Source organism: Salvelinus alpinus, chromosome 31 (genome assembly GCF_045679555.1).
Source record: "Salvelinus alpinus chromosome 31, SLU_Salpinus.1, whole genome shotgun sequence".
Lineage (NCBI taxonomy): Eukaryota > Metazoa > Chordata > Actinopteri > Salmoniformes > Salmonidae > Salvelinus > Salvelinus alpinus.
The window spans coordinates 11209778-11236306 of record NC_092116.1 but is presented as its reverse complement, the minus strand read 5'-3'; the positions used below and the strand labels follow the sequence as shown (position 1 = coordinate 11236306).

At 42.8% G+C, this 26529-nt stretch overlaps 2 protein-coding genes across 2 annotated transcripts in view; one reads left to right on the top strand and one right to left on the bottom strand.

Annotated features, from left to right (window-relative positions):
- The window catches only part of LOC139561775 (Kv channel-interacting protein 4-like), a 256694-nt gene that overhangs the window by 218343 nt on the left and 11822 nt on the right, over window positions 1-26529 (bottom strand). The gene's annotated exons all lie outside the window — the stretch shown is intronic.
- On the top strand, window positions 13042-13805 carry LOC139561779 (ladderlectin-like). The gene has a single exon (XM_071379061.1). The coding sequence runs from the start codon at window positions 13074-13076 to the stop codon at window positions 13803-13805; it is 732 nt and encodes a 243-aa protein (XP_071235162.1). The 5' UTR covers window positions 13042-13073.

The window sequence follows — 26529 nt, the reverse complement described above, 5'->3', positions numbered from 1 at the left end:
GTCGTCCTGTTCTGTGAACAACATCACTGAAGCACATAGAGGATTCTGATACAATTGTCAAAATAATACTTTAATAAAATATCAGTCACCTACAAATAACAAAACTAGGTAGGCCTATATGGACAGAAGGCCTGCCATTCAATTAAATCCAATAACCCAAAACCTCAACACATTTGACAAATCCAAAGCAGCCTAAATCACAGTATACAACCCATCATGGTGTGCAGCCCTCTCAAAGATATATTGACTAGCCCTCGAGCTCTGACTCAGGGCATGCGTATTTATTTATGCCCGATTTAGCAAGCTTGCTCATTTGCCAGCAACTGCTCCTTGGTCCTGAAGGGCTTTTTGGCACCTGGCAGGGCTGTAGTGTGATTATCTAAGTAATGAAGAAGCAGTCTGTTCTCAGACTGGGGTAATACGCTTTGAGACAAATTGCAGGAGGAAGGAGGGATGGCGAGAACAAACAAATGTTCTGTCTTGGTGGGGCGAGACACCTGACAGGAACACCTGACGCTGGCCTGGCCTCAGCAAGGGGGCCGTAGCTCACTGATTACAAGGTAGAGGGCTCCATAACAACTGAAGGCAGACAAAAACACACATTTATATTCAAAGACAGACCGACACTAACAACTCCATTGGAGGTGTTACAATGGGATCCTAATGATAGAGTCATCTACAGACTGCATGTGCCACACTGAGGCAAACTCCATCTGAAGAAACAAAATGCAAATGAAGAGAACAGTGATATGACATGCATACATAGTGGCACAAGGTCAGCAGGCAGCTGGAAATACAATGAAGGGTAAATAAAAATGTGTTTTCATCAGTCCTAGGGTTAAGTGACAGTGACTTCTGTATGCTTGTGTCCTGACTGAAATATAATTTGAATGCAAAATGTCATTCATGAGTGATATAGCACGTGTCACTTGCTAAAAGGTTATGCTTTAAGAGGTAACTTGGCAGATGCAGCTGGGCAATTTCACTGTAATAGTGATGCTGAGACTCAGCCTCCCGAGTAGCGCAGAGGTCGAAGGCGCCACTATAGTATTGGTTGGATCCAAGGCTGTGTCACAGCAGGCCATGACCGGGAGCTCCATGGGGCGGCGCACAATTGGCTCAGGGTTGTCCGCATTAGGGGAGGGTTTGGATGAGGGGGAGGATTTCCTTGTCTCATTGTGCTCTAGCGACTCGTGGAGGGCCGGGAGCCAGCACGCTAACTTCTGTCGTCAGTTGGACGGTGTTTCCTCCGACACATTTGTGCGGCTGGCTTCCAGATTAAGCGAGCGGAGTGTCAAGAAGCATGGCGGCTTGGAAAGTCATGTTTCAGAGGACGCGTGGCTCTCGACCAACACCTCTCCTGAGTCTGTTGGAGCAATGAGACTACAAATTGGACATCACAAAATTGTGATGAAAAAGGGGGTAAAATATATATGTCAAACAAGTTTAAATAACCATACAGCTATGAACTCTCAAATGTTCAGTGGAAATTGTTAAAAGTAGTCCTTGTGCATAGAGTTGTATGTTTTGGGGGGAAAAACTCCATACCACCTTCACTCCACACACACAGACTGCACACACTAAGCTCTCCCTTCATTTGGAAAATATAATTATTTTCCTATCCTCCTGATTCCTACTTACAAGCAAAAACTAAAGCAGGAAGTACCAGTGACTCAGATGGCGCGGATGCTACGCTAAAGGATTGTTTTGCTAGCACAGACTGGAATATGTTCTGGGATTCATCCAATGGCATTGAGGAGTATACCACCTCAGTCACAGGCTTCATCAATAAGTGCATCAACAACAACGTCCCCACAGTGACCATACATACATATCCCAACCAGAAGCCATGGATTACAAGCAACATCCGCATCGAGCTAAAGGCTAGAGCTGCAGCTTTCAAGGAGCGGGACACTAATAATAAATCCCTCTATGCCCTCAGACGAACCATCAAAGAGATAAAGCTTCAATACAGGACTAAGACTGAATCCTACTACAACAGCTCTGATGCTTGTCAGGTGTGGCAGGGCTTGCAAACTATTACGGACTACAAAGGGAAACCCAGCCGTGAGCTGCCCAGTGACGCAAGCCTACCCGAGGGGCTAAAAGCCTTTTATGCTCGCACCAGCTGTTCTGGACGACTGTGTGATCACGCTCTCGGTAGCTGATGTGAGCAAGCCCTTTAAACAGGTCAACATTCACAAGGCCGTGAGGCCAGACCGATTAGCAGGACGTGTACTCACCGCATTCGCAGACCAGCTAGCAAGTGTCTTCCCTGACATTTTCAACATCTCCCTGACCGAGCCTGCAATACCTACATTTTTCAAGCAGACCACCATAGTCTCTGTGCCCAAGAAAGCGAAGGTAACCTGACTAAATGACTACGGCCCGTAGCACTCACGTCAGTAGCAATGACATGCTTTGAATGGCTGGTCATGGCTCACATCAACGCCATTATGCCGGAAACCCTAGACCCACTCCAATTGACATACCCTCCCAACAGATCCACAGATGACGCAATCTCAAATCGCACTCCACACTGCCCTTTCCCACCTGGACAAAAAAACAACACTTATGTGAGAATGCTGTTCATTGACAACAGCTCAGCGTTCAACACCATAGTGCCCACAAAGCTTATCACTAAACTAAGAACCCTGGGACTAAACACCTCCCTCTGTAACAGGATCCTGGACTCCCTGACGGGCTACCGCCAGGTGGTAAGGGTAGGCAACACATCTGCCACGCTGATCCTCAACACGGGGGTCCCTCAGGGGTGCATGCTTAGTCCCTTCCTGTTCATCCACGACTGCATGGCCAAGCACAACACCATCATTAAGTTTGCTGACGACAACCGTGGCAGGCCTGATAACCGACAACGATGAGACAGCCTGACCGGTTGCATCACCGCCTGGTATGGCAAATGCTCGGCATCTGACCGTAATGCGCTACAGAAGGTAGTGCAAACAGCCCAGTAAATCACTGGGGACCAAGCTTCCTGCCATCCAGGACCTATATACTAGGCGGTGTCAGAGGAAGGCCCAAAGAAATTGTTGAAGACTCCAGTCACCCAAGCCACAGACTGTTGTCTCTGCTACCGCACGGCAAGCAGTAACAGAGCGCCAAGTCTAGATCCAAAAGGCTCCTTAACAGCTTCTACCCCCAAGCCATAAGACTGCTGAACAATTAATCAAATGGCCACCCGGAATATTTGCATTAACACCCCCCCACCCCTGTGTTTTTAAACTGCTGCTACTCGCTGATTTTATCTATGCATAGTCACTTTACCCCTACCTACATGTATAAATCATCTCAACTAACCTGTACCCCCAGGACATTGACTCGGCACCAGAACCCCCTGTATATAGCCTCATTATTGTAATTTTATTGTGTTAACTTTTAATAAATCGTTTTTATTTTTCACTTTATTTAGTAAATATTTTCAGAACTCTTTCTTAACTGCATTGATTAAGGGCTTGTAAGTAAGCATTTCATGGTAAGGTCTACACCTATTCAGCGCATGTGACATACAATTTGACTGGATTTAATTTGTTTAACTTTGAAAAATCTGTGGTTTTTGCTTGACATACATTTTAGAGTGAAGAATCTGAGTCTCAGCATCACTCTTACTGTGGAATTGCCCTGCTGTAATGCATCAATGTGTCATTAGACAAAGAGATTGGCAGGTTCCTCAACAGCTACTAGCAGGTTGATTTCCCCTGTCAACATAACGCTTATCTTTTTTCAGCATGTCTTTGTTTTGGTGGTAGCGTCACTAGTACTCCAGGGACTCCAGCTGTGTAATGAGCGTATGGTGTTGCACTTTGTGGTTTGATGACAGCCGACGATATATACCCATGGATGGCCCGGTCATTTTCCCACATTTAAAAATTGATGTGCAGCAAAGAGCTGGTTCCTAATTAGAGATTTTTTTTTAATGATCAAGATGCACCGGTGAGTTAAAAAAAGAAAAAGTATTTTATTTAATCCTTGATATTTTGGGCAGGAATATTTGTCTAATGATTTGGTCTGTCTACTGTTAATTTGTAATCAATCACAAGTCCCAGAAATATGCTTTACCTTGTTCACTGATTCATATCAGGCCGTCTCGCTGTATGTGGGGCAAAAAACATCTCATGCTTCCAAGACTATTAAAACACTAATGTGATATCGATCAGCCCTGTCCTCACCTTTTGTAGGAACGGCACAATTTATGGTCCAGTCAGAATGAAAAATGATCGGCGCTCATCGCACCGTATGCTGAAGCTGACAGCGGTAGATAAATGTATTTTCAGTGTAACGGCAGTGTTATTGATTACTCAGTGGGCTGTATATGTACATTGGTCATAGGGCATTTTGGAATAGCATTTGCTATAGGAGAGCTCCCTCCAATTGGATCAGAAGACATTGGCCATAAACTGATAGATGGTAGAGAAACAGTTAGGTGACTTTGGTTAGGGGCTGTGTATCAGATTTACTTGCTTTACTGCCAATGAGTTCTGCATTTCCTGTGGTCTTAGTATATGTCTCCAGAGTCGGTATTCCGGACACAAATTAAGCCTGGTGTTGGACTATTGTATAAAAAGCATTCTCTATGGAGAATTGTCAATGAAATAACTTTTTGGACCAGGCTTAATGCCTGTCCAGAAAACTTGCCTTAAAAGTAAACATTTGGAATTTCTATATTCTGTCAATATACAATACAGCCTTGTATGGAAATATGGCTTGGACATTATCCGCACCAATATAATTTTAAATTGGCAGGGGTATATTTTAGTCTTAGAAATCTTCCAAGGACATATCCTCAAAAGAGAACGAGCAGGACCAGTGGGAATTATTATCATGTAGATTTAACCATTGGGTGGAAAAAGTAATGAAATAGTCTTGGCTATCTAACTGAGATCAATTTGTCCTAAAGGCTTTGTCTTTCAGTTTGGATTATTCTGAGATTTCCCTTTTTCTTAGATTTTCATGGCTTGGGTTCGGAGCATCTGGGTTTTTTGTTACCTAGTATAGTATAAAACTCAATTTTATGTTTTTGTTACCTAGTATAGTATAAAACTCAATTTTATGTTTTTGTTACCTAGTATAGTATAAAACTCAATTTTATGTTTTTGTTACCTAGTATAGTATAAAACTCAATTTTATGTTTTTGTTACCTAGTATAGTATAAAACTCAATTTTATGTTTTTGTTACCTAGTATAGTATAAAACTCAATTTTATGTTTTTGTTACCTAGTATAGTATAAAACTCAATTTTATGTTTTTGTTACCTAGTATAGTATAAAACTCAATTTTATGTTTTTGTTTTGCATTAAAATGGCATCTGAGACTGTGCTACTGTGGCCTGGAGGAAAATGTTGTTCAATGAGCAGTTGTAATTCAGAATTCTGGTTCGGTCTTCCCTAGTGTTACTCATGTTCCACAATGCAACAATTTCATTCATTTTACTGAGTTACAGTTCATATGAGGAAATCTGATTTAAAATAAATTCATTCGGCATCTGTTGATCACAGATAGCTTTTTTTAATTTTTTTATATAAAATCAAAAAATGGGCCTTACAATGTTCCTCAGGATCTCGTCACTGTATTTGTGCATTCAAATTGCCATTGACAAAATACAATTGTGTTTGTCGTCCGTAGCTTATGCCTGCCCATACCATAATCCCACCATGTGGCACTCTGTTCACAACGTTGACATCAGCAAACCGCTCGCCCACACTTCGCCATGCACGTGGTCTGCGGTTGTGAGGCCGGTTGGATGTACTGCCAAATTCGCCAAAACTTAATTGAGACAGCTTATGGTAGAGAAACTAAAACTCAATTCTCTGGCAGCAGTTCTGGTGGACATTCCTACAGTCAGCATGCCAATTGCAAGCTCCCTCAAAATGCGAGACATCTGTAGTATTGTGTTTAGTGACAAAACTGAACATTTTGGGGCCTTTTAAAGACCCCAACACAAGGTGGACCTGTGTAATGCTCTGCTGTTTAAATCAGCTTCTTGATATGCCACAGGGATGTAAATGCAAATTACTTAAAAATCATACAATATGATTTTCTGGATTTTTGTTTTAGATTCCGTCTCTCACAGTTGAAGTGTACCTATGATAAAAATGTACAGACCTCTACATGCTTTGTAAGTAGGAAAACCTGCAAAATCGGCAGTGTATCAAATACTTGTTCTCCCCACTGTATCTGACATTGCATAATTTCACCACAATGACATGCAATAGCAGATACCATGATCAAGACCCAGCGCTTGTGTATACAAATCAACGTTCTGCTCTGATCGGATAACATGTTCTCTGACTACTACAAAGCTGATCATTGTATCCAATACACTATATAGCAAACCACCGATCATTTCAATCCTGAGTCTTCAGGTCTCAGGGCAACGTGACGTCACTTTAACAACCATTGTTAGCATAGCTAGCGGCTAAGCTACATTACCAACCCACTCAAGTGGAGTTCCCTGTACCAGGCGATGATGCGTTGGACCAGGCAGCAGTTGAGCAGCACCTTCTTGGAGATGCCGTATTCCCTGCGGAAGTTCTGCAGTTCTTCCCGCCACTGGGTTCTCTTGGTTGGGGCCGACATGCTTGTCACGCACTGCTGTGGAACACGTACACGTGTTAAAATCTTGTTTGTTCTGTCAAATTTTAGCCTTTATTTAACTTAGCAAGTCAGTTAAGGACAAATTGTAAATAACTGTGACGGCATACCCCGGCCAAACCCCAACAACTCTGGGCCAATTGTGCGCTGCCTTACGGGACTCCCAATCACAACCGGTTTTGATTCAGCATGGAATCGAACCAGGGTTTATAGTGACGCCTCTAGCACTGAAATGCAGTGCCTTACACCGCAGCACCATTCGGGAGTCCAAAATGTGGGATTATGAGGACAGTCACAGCTTGACACGAGAACATGGTCTCTGAGGAAATGCAACACTAAGCAAGGTCTTTGTTATCCTCAACATGGTGACACTGATACAAACTGCTTGTCAAACTGAAAAATAGAACACCTTTCCTATACTTCTATAAACAGAAAGACTAAAAACGGCAACAAGTTGCTCTTGCTACAATCGGTATAATTTAACAGGGAGTCACTGCACAGGATAAGATTTTGCGAAATACAATTTATTGGAAACAATTAATTTGTTGTGAGAAACCACATTAGTAAAGCACTTGCTTACCCTCTCCTGATAATCTTACTGGAGTACAATACACAAGATTGCATGCTTCTAAATACAAAATGGCATTCTGCTTAGCTACATACTATGGTTTCAGTCCCCTGAGGCGCCCCCTTCAGGAGCTGAAGTTTGAGACAACACATCTATAACCATTTCCACTCACTTAAATACCTTTTAAAATGTATTTTATTAGGCAAGCCAGTTAAGAACAAATTCTTACAATCTATAATGACGGCCTAGGAGCAGTGGGTTAACTGCCTTGTCCAGGGCCAGAACGACAGATTTTTACCTTGTCAGCTCGGGGATTGGATCCAGCAACCTTTCAGTTACTGGCCCAATGCTCTAACCACTAGGCTACCTGCCACCACATACATATGCCATTGTTAATTTAAGTAGTTGCAGAAAAGTTTATACCAGACAGAGGCCATTTGCTATCATTTGTCTTTTCAGGCACTGCCTTACCTTGTAGGCTAAGGCACGATGTGTGATCTCTCCCTCGACTCAGAGCAAGCCGCAGGTTTCACAAGCGCTTTCCCTTCTCTGAGCCAATCAAGTGTGTGAAAGGGGGCGGGAGGAGGGAAACGGGAAGGAAGGAGCAAGGAGATCTTGTGTGAGTGTGATCATGTGACTTTCCCTGACCAGGCTTATCAGCCACCTTTGTTTCAGTGCCGAGGGCACAGTGTGTGTACGAGTGGTGTATGGGGTGTGTGAGTCTTCATATGCACAACACACACAAAAGCACAGAAACCCACCTGCTGATTACATGCTAGAATTAGAACTACCCAGACCCCCCCAAGACACTCTCTCCATCATCAAGCCAACAACTGGCAAGATGTGGCCAAACAAGATAGTAACTTAACACATTTGAAATGGCTACAAAAAGTTAATCAAGTACCAAAATTGTTTTCAGAAATGTGATAAAAGCGGAGGCCAGATGCTCAATTAAATGTCACTGACAGTGCAAGGTTGCACTTTCTAACAAAGATGATATCAAATCTGAACAATACTTCATATTAGACATGAATTTATAATTATCCGTTTGGAATAGGCCTATGTAAAATGTGGCTAATTCCTGTCCTCTTATGCAAGTTATGGTATAATTTATAAGCCCCATAAACATACCTCAAATTGATTTTTTTTTAAATCTAAATGCACAGCGTTAATTACTGAGCAGCAGTGATAGATGGGTAGCCTGACTGGTGATTCAGAGACTAGCTTTGAATTACTTCTTATGATATAAAGCAGATAATGTAGCTATAAAGACAGAGGGGGTGTCTGACTAAACAGAACTGGAAATACGTCCACTTCCTCCCAGCAGGACAACGCACACACACACCACACCTGGAGCAAGTGCTCCGATGGGTCTCCAAGAGATGGTATAATATGCAGTCAAAATAAACATTTTCTACATAAGGGAACAGGTCCCACAGTTTACGTGAAAGTGACAAACAAGGTGGAACAGCTTATCAGAGCCCTGAGAGATGCCAAAACACCCATGGGGGTTATTGGTCGTGTGTAATGACACGCTCTGGGTGGAACTGGTGGTTCTGCTATGCTTGATTGAGTTACACTCCCGAGACAGTCAAACTTGTAGAGCAGAATGAAATGACGAAGGAAAAGTGTGTTCGAGCCAAAGACAAACTTGGCCACTACAGAAAAGGTCTTCAAAAGCAAAGCATTGAATAAACCTGTTTAGAACACCATTTTTTTATGAATACTATTAAAAAAATATTCTATACAGGATTATTCAATAATGTTTATGATTTAGCCTCACCCCGTTGACTGAAAGCCAAAATGTATTGCCTAATTCCTATACTATCACTGCTGTGTGGGCGCTAAGCCTGCCGTGTGTTATGTTGGTTTGGGTGAAATATAGCAGAGTTTGTTGATGGATGGCTGAGAGTTGCAACCTCATTGTTCCTTGATTACATATGCATATTGATCTCCAGTTAGAAGGGAATGCCTTAACGCATTCACAAAATCAATAGGCCTATAGGCTGCGCTTAACTTCACTTTTCTATCTCGTGTTACAATGGATGACTATGATTGGCTGCCAATACTGCCTAAACAAGTAATTGTGTCACTCACACTGTATTTCACAAGATAGTTAACCAAATTAAATGGTCTTAGATGTCATGGGCTGACACCATATCCAAACTAAATATTCAACATATTAGATGAATAATATTAGGAAATTCAGCAAAGTCCCCCTTACAAATAACCCCTTCCCCTGGCTTTCCCTGCTGTGAGGGTACGTTAAAAAGTATATGAACATACCACAATCCCACACTTAATGATGGAATACACACACTCAAAACAATATGCTCATCTACACCCAAGCTCTGAATCTCCATATAGCCATGTGAGGATAATGCTAGAACCTATTAGGGAGGCCATTACTGAGCGCCAAGGAGGTTGCTATTCAAAGAGCATAGGCTTGATGACATTAGACCAGGACTTGGCTCAGGTGCTCAAAACTCCATGACCCGTATCACTTTATATGAACACTTCCTAGGTTTGTGACGCATTATTTGTGTTAATGGTGCCGGAAGAAATGGCAGCAGCTTTACGGGCGCCCAACCAATTATGCCATTGTTTTTTTTCGCGTTATTTGTAATTTATTTTGTACATAATGTTTCTGCAACCATATCTTACGGCAAAAAAATTGCTTCTGGATATCAGGACAGCGATCACAAAACTCGGATTAGACGAAGATTTTTTCTTCAACAAGCAGGAAGCACAGGACATTCTCCAAACACCTGACAGGGCCAACATCCCCATTATTTGCAAGAGGAGACGCAGGTAGAGGACACAGAGCGGGATGCCTCGTGAGGACCAGCAGGAGGCGAGTGGGAAAGCTGCCGTTACCGTCACTATTACCCGCCAACGTGCAATCATTGGACAATAAATTAGACGAGGTACGATCACAAATATCCTACCAACAAGACATCAAAAACTGTAATATCCTATGTTTCACGGAATCGTGGCTGAATTACGACACGGATATTCAGCTAGCGGGATATACGCTGCACCAGCAAAATAGAACAGAACACTCCGGTAAGACGAGGGGGGGTGGTCTGTGCATATTTGTCAACAGCTGGTGCACAAAATCTAAGGAAGTCACTAGATTTTCCTCACCTGAAGTAGAGTATATTGTGATAAATTGTAGGCCACACTACTTGCCTAGAGAGTTTTCAGCTTTTCGTGGCTGTTTATTTACAGCTCAGCGTTCAACACCATAGTACCCTCAAAGCTCATCACTAAGCTAAGGATTCTGGGACAGAACACCTCCCTCTGCAACTGTATCCTGGACTTCCTGACGGGCCGCTTCCCAGGTGGTTAGGGTAGGTAGCAACACATCTGCCATGCTGATCCTCAACACTGGAGCCCCCCAGGGGTGCGTGCTCAGTCCCCTCCTGTACTCCCTGTTCACCCACGACTGCATGGCCAGGCACGACTCCAACATCAACCTTTAAATTTGCAGACGACACAACAGTGGTAGGCCTGATCACCGACAACGACGAGACAGCCTATAGGGAGGAGGTCAGAGACCTGGCCGGGTGGTGCCAGAATAACAACCTATCCCTCAACGTAACCAAGACTAAGGAGATGATTGTGGACTACAGGAAAAGGAGGACTGAACACACCCCCATTCTCATCAACATGGCTGTAGTGGAGCAGGTTGAGAGCTTCAAGTTCCTTGGTGTCCACATCACCAACAAACTAGAATGGTCACACCAAGACGGACGTGAAGAGGGCACGACAAAGCCTATTCCCCCACAGGAAACTAAAAAGATTTGGCATGGGTCCTGAGATCATCAAAAGGTTCTACAGCTGCAACATCGAGAGCATCCTGACTGGTTGCATCACTGCCTGGTACGGCAATTGCTCGGCCTCCGACCGCAAGGCACTGCAGAGGGTAGTGCATACGGCACAGTACATCACTGGGGCTAAGCTGCCTGCCATCCAGGACCTCTGCACCAGGCGGTGTCAGAGGAAGGCCCTAAAAATTGTCAAAGACCCCAGCCACCCCAGTCATAGACTGTTCGGTAGGGGTACCGAAGTGCCAAGTCTAGGACAAAAAGGCTTCTCAACAGTTTTTACCCCCAAGCCATAAGACTCCTGAACAGGTAATCAAATGGCTACCCGGACTATTTGCATTGTGTGCCCACAAGCCCTCTTTTACGCTGCTGCTACTCTATGTTTATCATATGCATAGTCAGTTAAACTATACATTCATGTACATACTACCTCAATTGGCCCAACCAACCAGTGCTCCCACACATTGGCTAACCGGGCTATCTGCATTGTGTCCCGCCACCCACTAACCCCTCTTTTACGCTACTGCTACTCTCTGTCCATCATATATGCAGTCACTTTAACCATATGTACATACTACCTCAATCAGCCTGACTAACCGGTGTCTGTATGTAGCCTCGCTACTTTTATGGCCTTGCTACCGTATATAGCCTCGCTACTGTCATTTTTCACTGTCTTTTTACTGTTTTTTTTTCTTTACTTACCCATTGCTCACCTATTACCTTTTTTGCACTGTTGGTTAGAGCCTGTAAGCAAGCATTTCACCGTTGTATTCGGTGCACGTGGCAAATAAACTTTGATTTGATACAGGCCATTACATTGCCACAACCTGTTATAGAAGCTTACATTAATTTTAAAGCATGATGGGGGATAATACACTATTCATATGTGGTTCATAGAACGTCACCAGAGTTGTCTCCAAGAAGAGGACAGTCGCATACTTAGAATTTCCTGACCCTCTCCTACTTTCCTAGATAGTAATCCAAACTACTAGAAGCTATGTGCATCCCCTGAACGTGGAGGTGACCTTCACACATCCTTGACACAATAGCCTACTGAGGAAGAGATTATCATTCTAATCGTCTCACTTAAAAATGTGTCTACTTTCTGTCCCAACAACTATGCACAACGGAACTGATCCAATGTATGTTTTTATCAACAAATTCTTGGCTTTGATAATCCTTTATCTAGAAATTCCTGTACTGAGTGTGTACATGCCATCCTGCCCAGTACCACAATGTCATTGTGGTCAGAAGCTTTGTGGTTTCATGACAACAAGTCAATGAGTAACCACAGCAGGGCCAGACAGCAGAAGAACACTGCATCACACACACACACACACCAGGGCTATAAACTGGTCCTCCATCAAAAACAGCAGAAGGGGCATAGCAAATTGTCTCCTTAACAAAATCCCCTGCGGCATTTAATGTAGAGGTTTTGAGCCCTCCAGGCACTGGATTTAGTACACCAACTGAGCTGGCCCTGTCTTTTTACAACAAAAGTCATTAATTTGGCAATAAATGTGTATATTGTGCCATTTGAAAAACAGAACACTTCACTGTTAGGAGCATCGTGAATTGTTCGGCTTTTACTCAGACACTACCACAAGAAATTGATACAATGACCTCGTTGACCATATCAAGTAATATGATATACCATGGGGGAAATCCTAAGACAACACAAAGCCCAGAACAAGGAAGCCAATGTCGAGTACAGGTTAAAAACAGCTATGAAACATAAAACTGCTGTGAGTGAATTCATAATGCAGTCGACTGCCTTTAACTTTGTTTTAATTTTATTTATTTTTTTAAACATGGATGGTATCAAGAAACATGCACGTTCCTTGTTTACAATAAATCCCTGCGCTCACGTGGAGGCATTCATCAATAAGGAAACAGATACTTGTTTTTTTGTACTTTGATCAATTGCTACAGGAATCACTCGTAAACATTCTTATATCAGCATGACTAGTTAACCATTGTTAGGAATTACTTTTGTGGCCTGTACTGTATAAAAGGTGCATCTCTTTCTCCAGATGAACAGAACCCTCTAATATGAGACTAGTGCCATGGCGAAGTTGACCATCCTCCTACTTGTCAGTGCCGTCTTGGAGCTTAGCAACAAAATGCCCTTAATGGAGGCCCAACTTCTTCCTCTTGAGCGTTCACAAGAGGCAAACCCAGAGCTCCCTACTTTTGAAATCTTACAGAATATTGACGCCGGACATGTTCCTCCTATGGAGGACATGGGTGCCGAGGGAAAGTACTTTGAACAGAACCTATCTCTCGAGGTGTTGGAGGAAACAGACGCCGAACAGGGTCTCTCTCTCAAGCCATCAGAGGAGCTTGGTGTAGAGCAGTCCATGTCTCTGGAGGAGGAGCAGGTGAAGACAGAAAGCAGTAGCGTATGCCCCACAGGCTGGTTCAAACATGGACACCGCTGTTTCACATACATCCGCACCGAACGGACATGGGCCGAGTCGGAGCAGTACTGCGCGTTTCAGGGGGCCAACCTGGCATCCATCCACAGCACAGAAGAGAACCACTTCATTCAGGAGATGATCCGCAGACAGACGCACAACTTCCCAAGAGCCTGGATCGGCGGACAGGACGCTACCCAGGAGGGCCTTTGGCTGTGGAGTGACGGGTTCAGGTTCTACTACCGCGACTGGAGCAATGTACAGCCTGATAACGCCAGGGGAAATGAGAACTGTATGCATATAAACTATGGAGAAGAAAAACACTGGAATGATTGTGTCTGCAGTATGGCGTTACCTTCTGTATGTTCCATGAAACTATAAGCTCTGACGTCACCTTAAATCAAGATGTCTATTTTGTTTAGTTTTCCTATGTATTTTCATGACTATTAGCAAATGAGTAGGATTAAATAAATTGCTACTTAACATGAATAACACGAAAAACCGCACTCCATTATGTGCATCATCGTTTCTATTTTTATCTCTGCATTTGCTAGTAACAGCCATCTTGTCAAGACCAAAATAAGGGAAGTTTGATCATGTTTGTCAAATGTAAATAAAGGATTAGTTCTGTATATATTCAAAAGGCTACGCATGTTATTGTAAGGACACAACCTCTAAACTGGTTTGTAGGGTGACACAATTCTTAGACTAAGTTGTATTCCTTACAGATACATAAAGGAAAAAAGGACTTATCCCAATCATTGAATAGAATTACATGCCAATACAGAATTTTCATTCTACAGTAATAATTATACACAGATTGTAATTATTTCCCAAATGAGAATTGTGCAGTTTTTTTTAAAACAGGAATCGTCAATACTCTAGGGAAGAGCCAACTTCGCATAATTGTAATGAATTGTGAGAGCGGCGTAGTCCATGTTTGCTTGATCTCCGTCTCCCCCCATAGCAGCCTTTTCACCTGACATTAACGGCCTGAGTAGCAAGCCACTTTATAGACACATGAGTCACGACACACACGCACAAAGGAACCTTAAACCCATCTTTTCTCAAGAGATGTGCCATACTCTGATGGGTTGGAATGTCTCAATAAATTATTATTTAGCAATGCGGTGCCTGCTATACACAGATAACAAGTGGCTCTTTACCAGTCAGCGTGTTCCAAAGACACTGTAGAGCTGCACACTTAACAAGCCACCTGGGATTCAGGCCTCTGTCCGTGAAGGGCTGCGTGTCATTGTTGCAAAGGAGCACAATACAAAAGTACTGTATCCTACATACTAGAGGTCAATATTTTTCTCAGCTCACTAGCAAGAGGCTATTTGGGGTGAGACTAAAGTTACACCAACAGCAACAAAATGTACATCAGGAATGAATGAAGGCAGCGTGTGACAGCACTGTTTTGCCCCACCATATGCTAGGCTATCTGTTGTAAATCTTTAAAATAAATAAATGTTTTGACAGATTTTGCAATCAACAGTGCTGAGCTTAGCTAAAATCCATTAGCATTCTGGCTGAAATACAATACCTATTTGGTAGGGGTGTAATGTAGGGCTGGTCAATATGGCCAAAATACCATATTACGGTATTTTTTTAAAGTGACAGTATGATGGTATTTTATGCTCTAAATTTGCATACGGTGTAATGATTGACCCTAGGGTGGGAACACATACATTAAGTTATTTCAAAATGGGTCTTTCTCCATTCTGATTATTTGAACAGTATAAAACAAACTACATTTCTCATCAATTTCCACATTTCCTGCACTCATTTTGTTTTAATCCACACTGCCACGTAGGACTGCACGATATCTAGGCCTTTACCAAATTTTGTTAATTGCGATTTGACTTGCGATGTAGATCAAAACACTTGGGTGAACTGTTGGAATCATGGAAAAATAATTATTCTATAGTTAGAATATAATAGTGGGCACTTTGAATACAGTGTGACATGACAATGAATGAAAATGCCAGGGAGGAGTTATTTTGACAGGGTAGGAACCAAAGTGTTGGTCAGTGTTTCCTATGGGACCCTATAATCTTTGGTTACGTTAAATGTTCTCTTTACTTCATGTAGCCAACATAGTGGCTGCAGTCCAAACACGTTATTTTTACCCCCTCAGCCCTTGCGCTATCCACTTTCCCTCGGGGGAATCCCCATCGAAAACAGATGCAGTTTGATTGGCATCTTAAGCGGAGGTCCAATTCATTAACTTTGCCTCCTCGGCCCTCAATTTAGCATGAGTGAGCGAGTGAACAAGTTTGGTCACTTGCGGGGTTGATATAACCCACAATTCAATGCAAACTTTAGTCGCATGTCAAACTCTGGTGGCTGTGAAGTATAAAATATAAATCACAAGACTGCATTTTCAGCATGTCAGAAAAAAGTATGAAGCTAGCCTGGATTTTTTTTTATATATACACATACATACATACACACATATTATATACACTGATTTTAAAGTTGGCAAATTGGCTTAGTCACGTAGTGAGGAGCCTATAAAACATTGATAGGCATCCTTGCTCGCACATGCTTTTTCAGTTCTGCCCACAAATTTTCTATAGGATTGAGGTCAGGGCTTAGTGAATGCCAATCCAATACCTTGACATTGTTGTCCTTAAGCCATTTTGCCACAACTTTGGAAGTATGCTTGGGGTCATTGTCCATTTGGAAGACCCATTTGCGACCAAGCTTTAACTTCCTGACTGATGTCTTGAGATGTTGCTTCAATACATCCACATAATTTTCCTCCCTCATGATGCCATCTATTTTGTGAAGTGTACCAGTTCCTCCTGCAGCAAATCACCTCCACAACATGATACTGCCACCCCCGTGCTTCACGGTTGGGATGGTGTTCAATCGGCTTGCAAGACTCCCCCTTTTTCCGCCGAACATAACGACATTTCTCCAAAAAGTACGATCTTTGTTCCCATGTGCCGTAGCAAACCTTTTTGTACCCGTTTCCTCCAGCATCTTCACAAGGTCATTTGCTGTTGTTCTGGTGTTGACTTGCACTTTTCGCACCAAAGTACATTCATCTCTAAGAGACAGAACGCATCTCCTTCCTGAGCGGTATGATGGCTGTGTGGTCCCATGGTGTTTATACTTGCGTATTATTGTTTGTACAGATGAACATGGTACCTTCAGGCGCTTGGAAATTGCTTCCAAGGACGAACCAGACTTGTGGAGGTCTACAATTTTTTTCTGAGGTCTTGGCTGATTTCTTTTGATTTTCCCATGATGTCAAGCAAAGAGGCACAGAGTTTGAAGGTAGGCCTTGAAATACATCCACAGGTACACGTCCAATAGACTCAAATTATGTCAATTAGCCTATCAGAAGCTTCTAAAGCCATGACATCATTCTCTGGAATTTTCCAAGCTGTTTAAAGGCACAGTCAACTTAGTGTATGTAAACTTCTGACCCACTGGAATTGTAATACAGTGAATTATAAGTGAAATAATCTGTAAACAATTTTTGGAAAATTACAGGTCATGCAAAGTAGATGTCCTAACCGACTTGCAAAAACAATAGTTTGTTAACAAGAAATTTGTGGAGTGGTTGAAAAACGAGTTAATGACTCCAACCTAAGTATGTAAACTTCCGACTTCAACTGTATGTTCTGGGTCATTATCTTGATGTAGGATGAACCCCTGAAAAACTAGACGTATACCAGAGGGTATTGCATAGAACTGCAAAATGCTGTGGTTGCCGTTTTGGTTCAGGGTGCCACTCACTCCGTGAAAGTCGCCTACACTGGATCCAGCAAAAGAGCCCCAGACCATCATGCTTCCTCCATGTTTGACAGTTGGTGTCACACACTGAGGAACCATCCTGTCGCCTAATCGATAGCGTACAAAAATATTACGTGATGAACCGAAGACTTAAAATCGGTCCATAAGACCTTCTTCCAGTCTTCAGTAGTCCAATGGCGGTGCTTCATGGCTCAGGAAAGCCTCTTATTTTCCCATCTTAGCAATGGCTTGCTTACTGCCACTCGACCTGTCAAACCTGCAGCTCGAAGTCTTCTCTTCACAGTTGAAACTGAGACTTGCTTACTTCGACCAGTGTTAAGCTGTGCTTGAAGCTGTTGTCCTGTGAGCCGCCTATCACGCAAGCTGTTGACTCTCAGAAACTTGTCTTCTGATTCTGTTGTGGCTTTGGGTCTGCCCGACCTCCTCCTGTCAGAGTTTCCTTCAGTTTCCAAGTGCCTTTTGATGGTGTAGGAAACTGTACTCACTGACACCTTGGCTTTCTTTGCAATTTCTCTAGATCTTTCCTTTTACACTTTTAAGGGAAATAATGGTCTGTCTTCCTTCCTTTGTTAATTGCCTTTATCCTTCAAATTGTAAATAATCAAAAGTTGGGACACTCTGAAATGTACATTAATTCCGTTTTACGTAACCTAAACTTTTACATTTATTTTTACCTCTGGCAGTTTACCGCTTGCCTTTGTACAATCAGGTTATTCACTGGACTTGAACTGCTTAAATTTCAAGATTTTTTTAAAATTAAAATGGGGGTGTTCTAAAACTTTTGACCGGTAGTGTAAGTATTCAGACCCTTTACTCAGTACTTTGTTGAAGCGCCGTAGGCAGCGATTACAGCCTTGATTCTTTTTGGGTATGACGCTACAAGCTTGGCACACCTGTATTTGGGGAGTTTCTCCCATCTCTGCAGATCCTCTCAAGCTCTGTTAGGTTGGATGGGGAGTGTCACTGCATAGCTATTTTCCAGGTCTCTCCAGAGATGTTTGATCAGGTTCAAGTCCGGGCCACTCAAGGACATTCAGGGACTTGTCCCGAAGCCACTCCTGCATTGTCTTGACTGTGTGCTTAGGGTCATTGTCCTGTTGGAAGGTCAACCTTCGCCCCAGTCTGAGGTCCCGAGCGCTCTGGAGCAGGATTTCATCAAGGATCTGTACTTTGCTTCATTCATCTTTCCCTCGATCCTGACTACACTCCCAGTCCCTGCTGCTGAAAAACATCCCCACAGTATGATGCTGTCACCACCATGCTTCACCCTAGGGATGGTGCTTGGTTTCCTCCAGACGTGACGTTTGGCATTCAGGCCAAAGAGTTCAATCTTGGTTTCATCAGACAAGAGAATCTTGGTCTGAGAGTCTTTAGGTGCTTTTTGGCAAACTCCAAGCGGGCTGTCATATGCATTTTACTGAGGAGTGGCTTCCGTCTGACCACTCTACCATGCAGGCCTGATTCATTGGTGGAGTGCTACAGATATGGTTGTCCTTGTGGAAGGTTCTCCCATCTCCACAGAGGAACTCTGGAGCTCTGTCAGAGTGACCATCAGGTTCTTGGTCACCTGTTTCCAAACTTCTTCCATTTAAGAATGATGGAAGTGTCTGTTTTTGGGGACCTTCAATGCTGCCGAAATGTTTTTGTACCCTTCCCCAGATCTGTGCCTCAACACAATCCGGTCTTGGAGCTCTATGGACAATTCCTTCAACCTATGGCTTGGTTTCTGCTCTGACATGCACTGTCAACTCTGGGACCTCATATAGACAGGTGTGTGCCTTTTCAAATCAGGTCCAATCAATTGAATTTACCACAGGTGGACTCCAAACAAGTTATAGAAACATAAAAGATGATCAATGGAAATAGGATACACCTGAGCTCAATTTCAAGTCTCATAGCAAACGGTCTGAATACTTATGTAAATAAGGTATTCGTTTATTTAACACATTTTCAAAGTCTAAAAACCTGTTTTCACTTTGTCATTATGGGGTATTGTGTGTAGATTGATGCGAATGTTTATATTTAATCCATATTTGAATAAGGCTGTAACGTAACAACCTGTTGTCTGGGACCTGTTGGATCGGAGGGTGAGGGCTAGGGCCATTCCCCCCAGAAATGTCTGGGAACTTGCAGGTGCCTTGGTGGAAGAGTGGGGTAACATCTCACAGCAAGAACGGTCAAATCTGGTGCAGTCCATGAGGAGGAGATGCACTGCAGTACTTAATGCAGCTGGTGGCCACACCAGATACTGACTTTTGATGTTGACCCCCCCCCACCCTTTGTTCAGGGACACATGTCTGTGGAACTTGTTCAGTTTGTCTCCGTTGTTAAAGCTTATGTTCATACAAATATTTACACATGTTAAATTTGCTGAAAATAAACAGTTGACAGTGAGAGGACTTTTCTTTTTTTGCTGAGTTACAGCAAATCTCATTAGGCCAACTGTTTGCAAATGGATGAGAGCAAAGCAAACTGTCAGTACATAAGACTGGAGCCGTGTCTCTAGCATCTTTCCCACGTAAAACCTTTAATAATATTTCCTCAGTCTGTAGAAATAGTGCAGTTTCACTGTACTACCAATGGATGTCAGCCTTGCACACCATTACTGCTGTTGTACCAAATAGTGTTTTCTGGGAATGGATATGCCATCCAGCTGTCCATTTCAGATATGTAACAGAAGAGATCTCTTCTTTTTCCTCAGAGATATATTTGTTTGACATTTGTTAATGTCTGTTTGATTTCTGAAAGGGGTGAAGGGTTTACAAGAAAGACACAGCATAATGTGGGTTATTGCACACATCATAGTTGTGTACATTGTGGGATAGTAGGAGCAGCACGACGTTGTCCCACGACACTCTAGGGTCAGTATCGCTTGCCATCTAATGATTAAAATGGCACTCCAGTCTCCTTTTCCCCTCATTTATAACCTGATTTATTTAACAAAGGCACATCAATAGGTGGTCCACGTATGACATGGCACAAGTGGGGAGGTGGGCCTTTTCTCTTTTGTCCTCCATTGCTTCTGCAATCGTGTATATTACTGTATTTATACGTCTATTATTTTTCAACACGAAAGTTCAAGAATAGCTGAGTGTCTCTAAGGTTAGGATTTGGTAAGGATAAGCTGATCCTAACTTCTACCCAAAGCGGAGTTGTTTGGGTGCAGAAGTGGGCAGGATTATGGGCGGACTCTGAGGACATGGACAGGGCCAGACCGGCCACTTCAGCTGGTCATGTTCCTCCCATATAGAGTCATGACTCCTCAGTAAAGATGCAAGCCCACCCCCACACATGGCCCACAATGCCCAGCTCCGATGCGAACACATCCAGTTCACCTGTCTAACAGAGAGCACACTAAATGTCACAGAGGTATTGAAGAACTCAATGGATTCATATCAAATTCTGTCACATGGCCGAATACAACAGTGAAATGCCTACTTACAAGCCCTTAACCAACAATGCAGTTATGAAAATACATTTTTTTAAATGAGATAACAAATAATTAATGAGCAGCAGTAAATAACAATAGCGGGGCTATATACCAGGGGGTACCGGTACAGAGATAATATGTACATGTAGGTAGAGTTAAAGTGACTATGCATAGATAATAACAGAGTGGTAGGAGCGTAGCGGGGGGGGGGGCATGCAAATAGTCTGGGTAGCCATTTGATTAGTTGTTCAGGGGTCTTATGGCTTGGGGGTAGAAGGTGTTAAAAAGCCTCTTGGACCTAGACTTGGGGCTCCGGTACCGCTTGCCGTGCAGTAGCAGAGAGAAAACTATGACTATCGTGGCTGGAGTCTGACAATTCTTAGGGCCTTCCTCAGATAGCGTCTGGTATAGAGGTCCTGGATGGCAGGAAGCTTGGCTGATGGGGAATAGGTTTTTTCGTGCCCTCTTCACGACTGTCTTGGTGTGCTTGCACCATGATAGTTTGTTGGTGATGTGGACACCAAGGAACTTTAAGCTCTCAACCTGCTCCACTACAGCCCCGTCGATCAGAATGGGGGCGTGCTCGGTCCTCCTTTTCCTGTAGTCCACAATCATCTCCTTTGTCTTGATCACATTGAGGGAGAGGTTGTCCTTGCACGACACGGTCAGGTCTCAGCCTACAGGGAGGTCAGGCCTGATCAACGACGGGACTACCACTGTAGAGTACCATTGTGTCATCAGCTAACTTGATGGTGTTGGAGTCGTGCCTGGCCGTGCAGTCATGAGTGAACAGGGAGTACAGGAGGGGACTGAGCACACACCTGAGGGGCCCCTGTGTTGAGGAGCAGAATGGTGGATGTGTTGTTACCCACCTTTACAACCTGGGGGCGGCCCGTAAGGAAGTCCAGGATCCTGTTGCAGAGGGAGGTGTTTAGTCCCAGGGTCCTTAGCTTAGTGATGAGCTTCGAGGGCACTACGGTGTTGAACGCTGAGATATTAGTCAATGAATAGCATTCTCACGTAGGTGTTCCTTTTGTCCAGGTGTGAAAGGGCAGTGTGGAGTGCAATAGAGATTGTGTCATCTATGGATCCGTTGGTGCGGTATGCAAATTGGAGTGGGACTAGGGTTTCTGGGATAATGGTGTTGATGTGAGCCATGACCAGCCTTTCAAAGAATTTCATGGCTGCAGACGTGAGTGCTACAGGTCAGTAGTCATTTAGGCAGGTTACCATAGTGTTCTTGGGCACTGTGACTATGGTGGTCTGCTTGAAACATGTTGGTATTACAAACTCAATCAGGGACAGGTTGAAAATGTCAGGGTAGACACTTGCCAGTTGGTCAGTGCATGCTTGGAGTACACGTTCTGGTAATCCGTCTGGCCCTGCGGCCTTGTGAATGTTGACCTGTTTAAAAGGGCTTACTCCCAACGGCTGTGGAGAGTGTGATCACACAGTCGTCCGGAACAGCTGAAGCTCTCATGCATGCCTCAGTTTTGCTTGCCTCGAAGCGAGCATAGAAGTTATTTAGCTCATCTGGTAGGCTTGTGTCACTGGGCAGGTCACGGCTGTGCTTCCCTTTGTAGTCTAATAGTTTGCAAGCCCTGCTACATCCGACGAGTGTCGGAGCCGGTGTAGTACGATTCGATCTTAGTCCTGTATTGACACTTTGCCTGTTTGATGGTTCGTCGGAGGGCATAGTGGGATTTCTTATAAGCTTCCGGGTTAGAGTCCTGCTCCTTGAAAGCGGCAGATCGACCCTTTAGCTCAGTGCAAATGTTGCCTGTAATCTATGGCTTCTGGTTGGGGTATGTACGTACGTACAGTCACTGTGAGGACGACGTCCTCGACTCACTTATTGATAAAGCCAGTGACTGATGTGGTGTACTCATCAATGCCATCGGAAGAATCCCGGAAAATGTTCCAGTCTGTGATAGCAAAACCTTCCAGTAGTTAACATCTGCATAATCTTACCACTTTTTTAAAGACTGAGTAACTGGTGCTTCCTGCTTAAATTTTTGCTTGTAAGCGGGAATCAGGAGGATAGAATTATGGTTAGATTTGCCAAATGGAGGGCAAGGGAGAGCTTTGTATGCTTCTCTGTATATGGAGTAAAGGTGGTCTAGTTATTTTTTCCCTCTGGTTGCACATTTAACATGCTTATAGAAATTAGGTTAACCTGATTTTAGTTTCCCTGCATTAAAGTCCCCGGCCACTAGGAGTGCCGCCTCTGGATGAGTGTTTTCCTGTTTGCTTATGGCGGTATACAGCTCATTGAGTGCGGTTTTAGTGCCAGCGTCGGTCTACGGTGGTATGTAGACCGCTATGAAAAATACAGATAAACTCTAGGTAGATAGAGTATCATGATAAGCTGTAGACCACACTACCTCAGGAGATCAAAACCTAGAGACTTCCTTAGATATCGTGCACCAGCTGTTTACATATATGCATAGGCCCCCGCCCTGTCTTACCAGAGGCTGCCGTTCTAGCCTTCCGATAGTGTATAACCCACCAGCTCTATGATCTTAATGTCGTCGTTCAGCCATGACTCTGTGAAACATAAGATATTACAGTTAATGTCCCGCTGGTAGGATAGACGTTCTTTCAGTTTGTCCAATTTATTTTCCAGCGATTGAACTTTAGCTAGCAGGATGGAAGGCAAAGGCAGATTAGCCACTTGTCTCCTGATCCTCACAAGGCACCATGATCTTTTTCCACAAAATCAGTTTCCTTCTCCAGCCAATGAGGGGGATTTGGGCCTGGTCGGGTGTCTGTAGTATCTCCTTCATTGAATATAAACTCTGTCTAATCTGAGGTGAGTAATCGCAGGTCTGATGTTCAGAATCTCTTTTCGGTCATGAGATGTTAGCAGCAACATTATCTACAAAACAAGTTACGAACAACGCGAAAAAACTAAATAGCATGGTTGGTTAACTTCTCTAGGGTAGGGGGCAGCATTCGGAATTTTGGATGAAAAGCATGCCCAAATTAAACTGCCAGCTACTCATCCCCAGAAGATAAGATATGCATATTATTAGTAGATTTGGATAGAAAACACTGAAGTTTCTAAAACTGTTTGAATCATGTCTGAGTATAACAGAACTTATTTAGCCCGCGAAACCCCGAGGACAAACCATTTAGAAATATTTTTTTTTAGGTCACTCTTTTCAATGGATTTTCATTGGGAATCCAGATTTCTAAGGGACCTTCTTGCAGTTCCTACCGCTTCCACTGGATGTCAACAGTCTTTAGAAATTGGTTGAGGTTATTCCTTTGTGTAATGAACTACGGCCATCTTGAACGAGGGTCACTCGAAGTGTCCTGTTTGTTAGAGGCGCGTGACCAGAAAGCATGCTACAGATTGTTTTAATCCTGTATTGAACACAGATCATCCAGTCTTCAATTTTATCGATTATTTATGTAAAAAAATACCTAAAGTTGTATTACAAAAGTAGTTTGAAATGTTTTGGCAAAGTTTACAGGTAACCTTTGAGATATTTTGTAGTCACGGCACAAGTTGGAACCGGTGTTTTTCTGGATCAAACGCACCAAATAAAATGACATTTTGGATATATATATAGACGGAATTAAATCGAACAAAAAGGACCATTTGTGATGTTTATGGGACATATTGGAGTGCCAACAGAAGCTCGTCAAAGGTAAGGCATGAATTATATTTTATTTCTGCGTTTTGTGTCGCGCCTGCAGGGTTGAAATATGCTTCCCTCTCTTTGTTTACTATGGTGCTATCCTCAGATAATAGCATCGTTTGCTTTCCCCGAAAAGCCTATTTGAATTCTGACATGTTGGCTGGATTAACAACCAGTGTAGCTTTTATTTGGTATCTTTCATGTGTGATTTAATGAAAGCTTGATTTTTATAGTAATTTATTTGAATTTGGCGCTCTGCATTTTCTCTGGCTTTTGGCCAAGTGAGACAGTAGCGTCCTGCCTAAACTCAGATTTTTGGATATAAATATGAACTTTACCGAACAAAACATACATGTATTGTGTAACATGAAGTCCTATGAGTGTCATCTGATCAAAGGTTAGTGATAAATGTTCTCTATTTCTGCTTTTTGTTACTCCTCTCTTTGGCTGGAAAAATGGCTGTCTTTTTCTGTGACTTGGCTCTGACCTAACAATCGTTTGGTGTGCTTTCGTTGTAAAACCTTTCTGAAATCAGACACTATGGCTGGATTTACAACAAGTGTATCTTTAAAATGGTGTAAAATACTTGTATGTTTTAGGAATTTAAATTATGGGATTTCTGTTGTTTTGAATTTGGCGCCCTGCAGTTTCACTGGCTGTGACGCTAGCGTCCCACATACCCTAGAGAAGTTAAGAGCCAATAAGACAGCAGCCATCCCCTCCGGCGCCATCTTCCGATTCCTATGCAAAACAATGCCTACTGTAACATATCATCCTACTTCAGGGGAAAGTAGTCTTCCAAAGATATCAAAGTGACTGGCCTATAGTATAGAGCAACAGAAAATGGAAGGCAAGAGTCACTTAAATTAAGTTGCTTGTGGCACAAACTTGTCAGCCTGGGTTCATGGTTCAACCGGCAATGTCAACATTACCAAATAAGCCTGATAGAAGAAAATATTTTTGAGACATAACCCAGTATTCCCATTACATCGGATTTTACAGTGTATTATTCTTGAATGAGCAAGTTGAAAGACATTACTTACCATTGTGTTTGTGTCTGCATACAAGTAACAGTCACTAGTCCGATGTAATACAAAATCTGACTGCAACTACAGACAGACAAGGAATGCCAACTGAGCAATATTGTGAGAATAGAACGATTAGAATGTTTTAGATTCCACTACATTCTAGTCCAAACTGAAAGAGCAACAATTTTAACACAGTTGGGTGTTAGAGAGGAAACACTGAGTACTATACACAGGTGGTAAGAAAGGGTTTCTACTTTCCCCTTATTCCGATCGATGTGTCGCTTATTCTAATGAACTTGGAGAAATAAGACAAAGCTAGAGCTGCCAGACTGCTTTATTGGGGAGCTTTAATAGACTGTGGGTATAAATCAATGGACTTTATTTTCTGGCAGTATATCAAAAACGTCAAATCATTAACGTGCCAAACCTTTGTCTGCTTCAACAGTGTGGCAAAATAGTTCAAATGCACTTCCATCTGCACTGCACCCAAAAACAATGACAACATTCATTGGTAAAATTAGTTATATCAAAGCACTTGATCACTACACGTTGGGACTGAGTCCATTTGTGCAAATCATTTAAACCTAAAAAGCAAGAGTTGAAACCGAAATAAATATTACAATTGTTATGTTCTGAACAGAATCATTGTTGTTTTCGTTCTGTTCCACTAATTAGTCCACAAAAATCAACGTTTTGAACATGTTCAAATCTCCAAAAAGTTAAGGTTGATCTCATTCCTTTCTGTTCAATTTTAAACCTTGGAAAACAAATATTATATTCAGCTCAACATTACATCACCAATGGATAGAGAAGCTTGCTATGGAGCGGGCAAGCTATGTACATGCACTGGACAGACAAGTGTAGCGTTGGCAGGATTTAACTGAAATTTCACAGGTGAGGAGGGTGCTGGGCATCTTGTTGTTATGACATGCATTATCTGAATTAGGCCCACAGAATTCTACCTACGGGGGAGCGGCTTCTATGAACGAACTTTGAACTTCAGAGAGTTGGCTTAACTAGCGTTGGATCAGAGATAGCACCCTTGATCATGACTCTGTTTCACTACATTACACATAATGCCGCCTAGAGTTTGGGAGCTAGACCAGAGCTAGCTAGCTATGTAGCTAACAAGCTTGTGAGTGCAGAGCAGCACCCGAATGTAAATAAACATCTAACCTTTGTAGTTAATAAATCCAAAGTGAAACTTGATACTATAGTATCCTTAACCC

What these genes read in the sequence shown, in the direction of transcription:
- LOC139561779 (XM_071379061.1), top strand. Translation starts at nt 13,074, where the DNA reads ATGGCGAAGTTGACCATCCTCCTACTTGTCAGTGCCGTCTTGGAGCTT.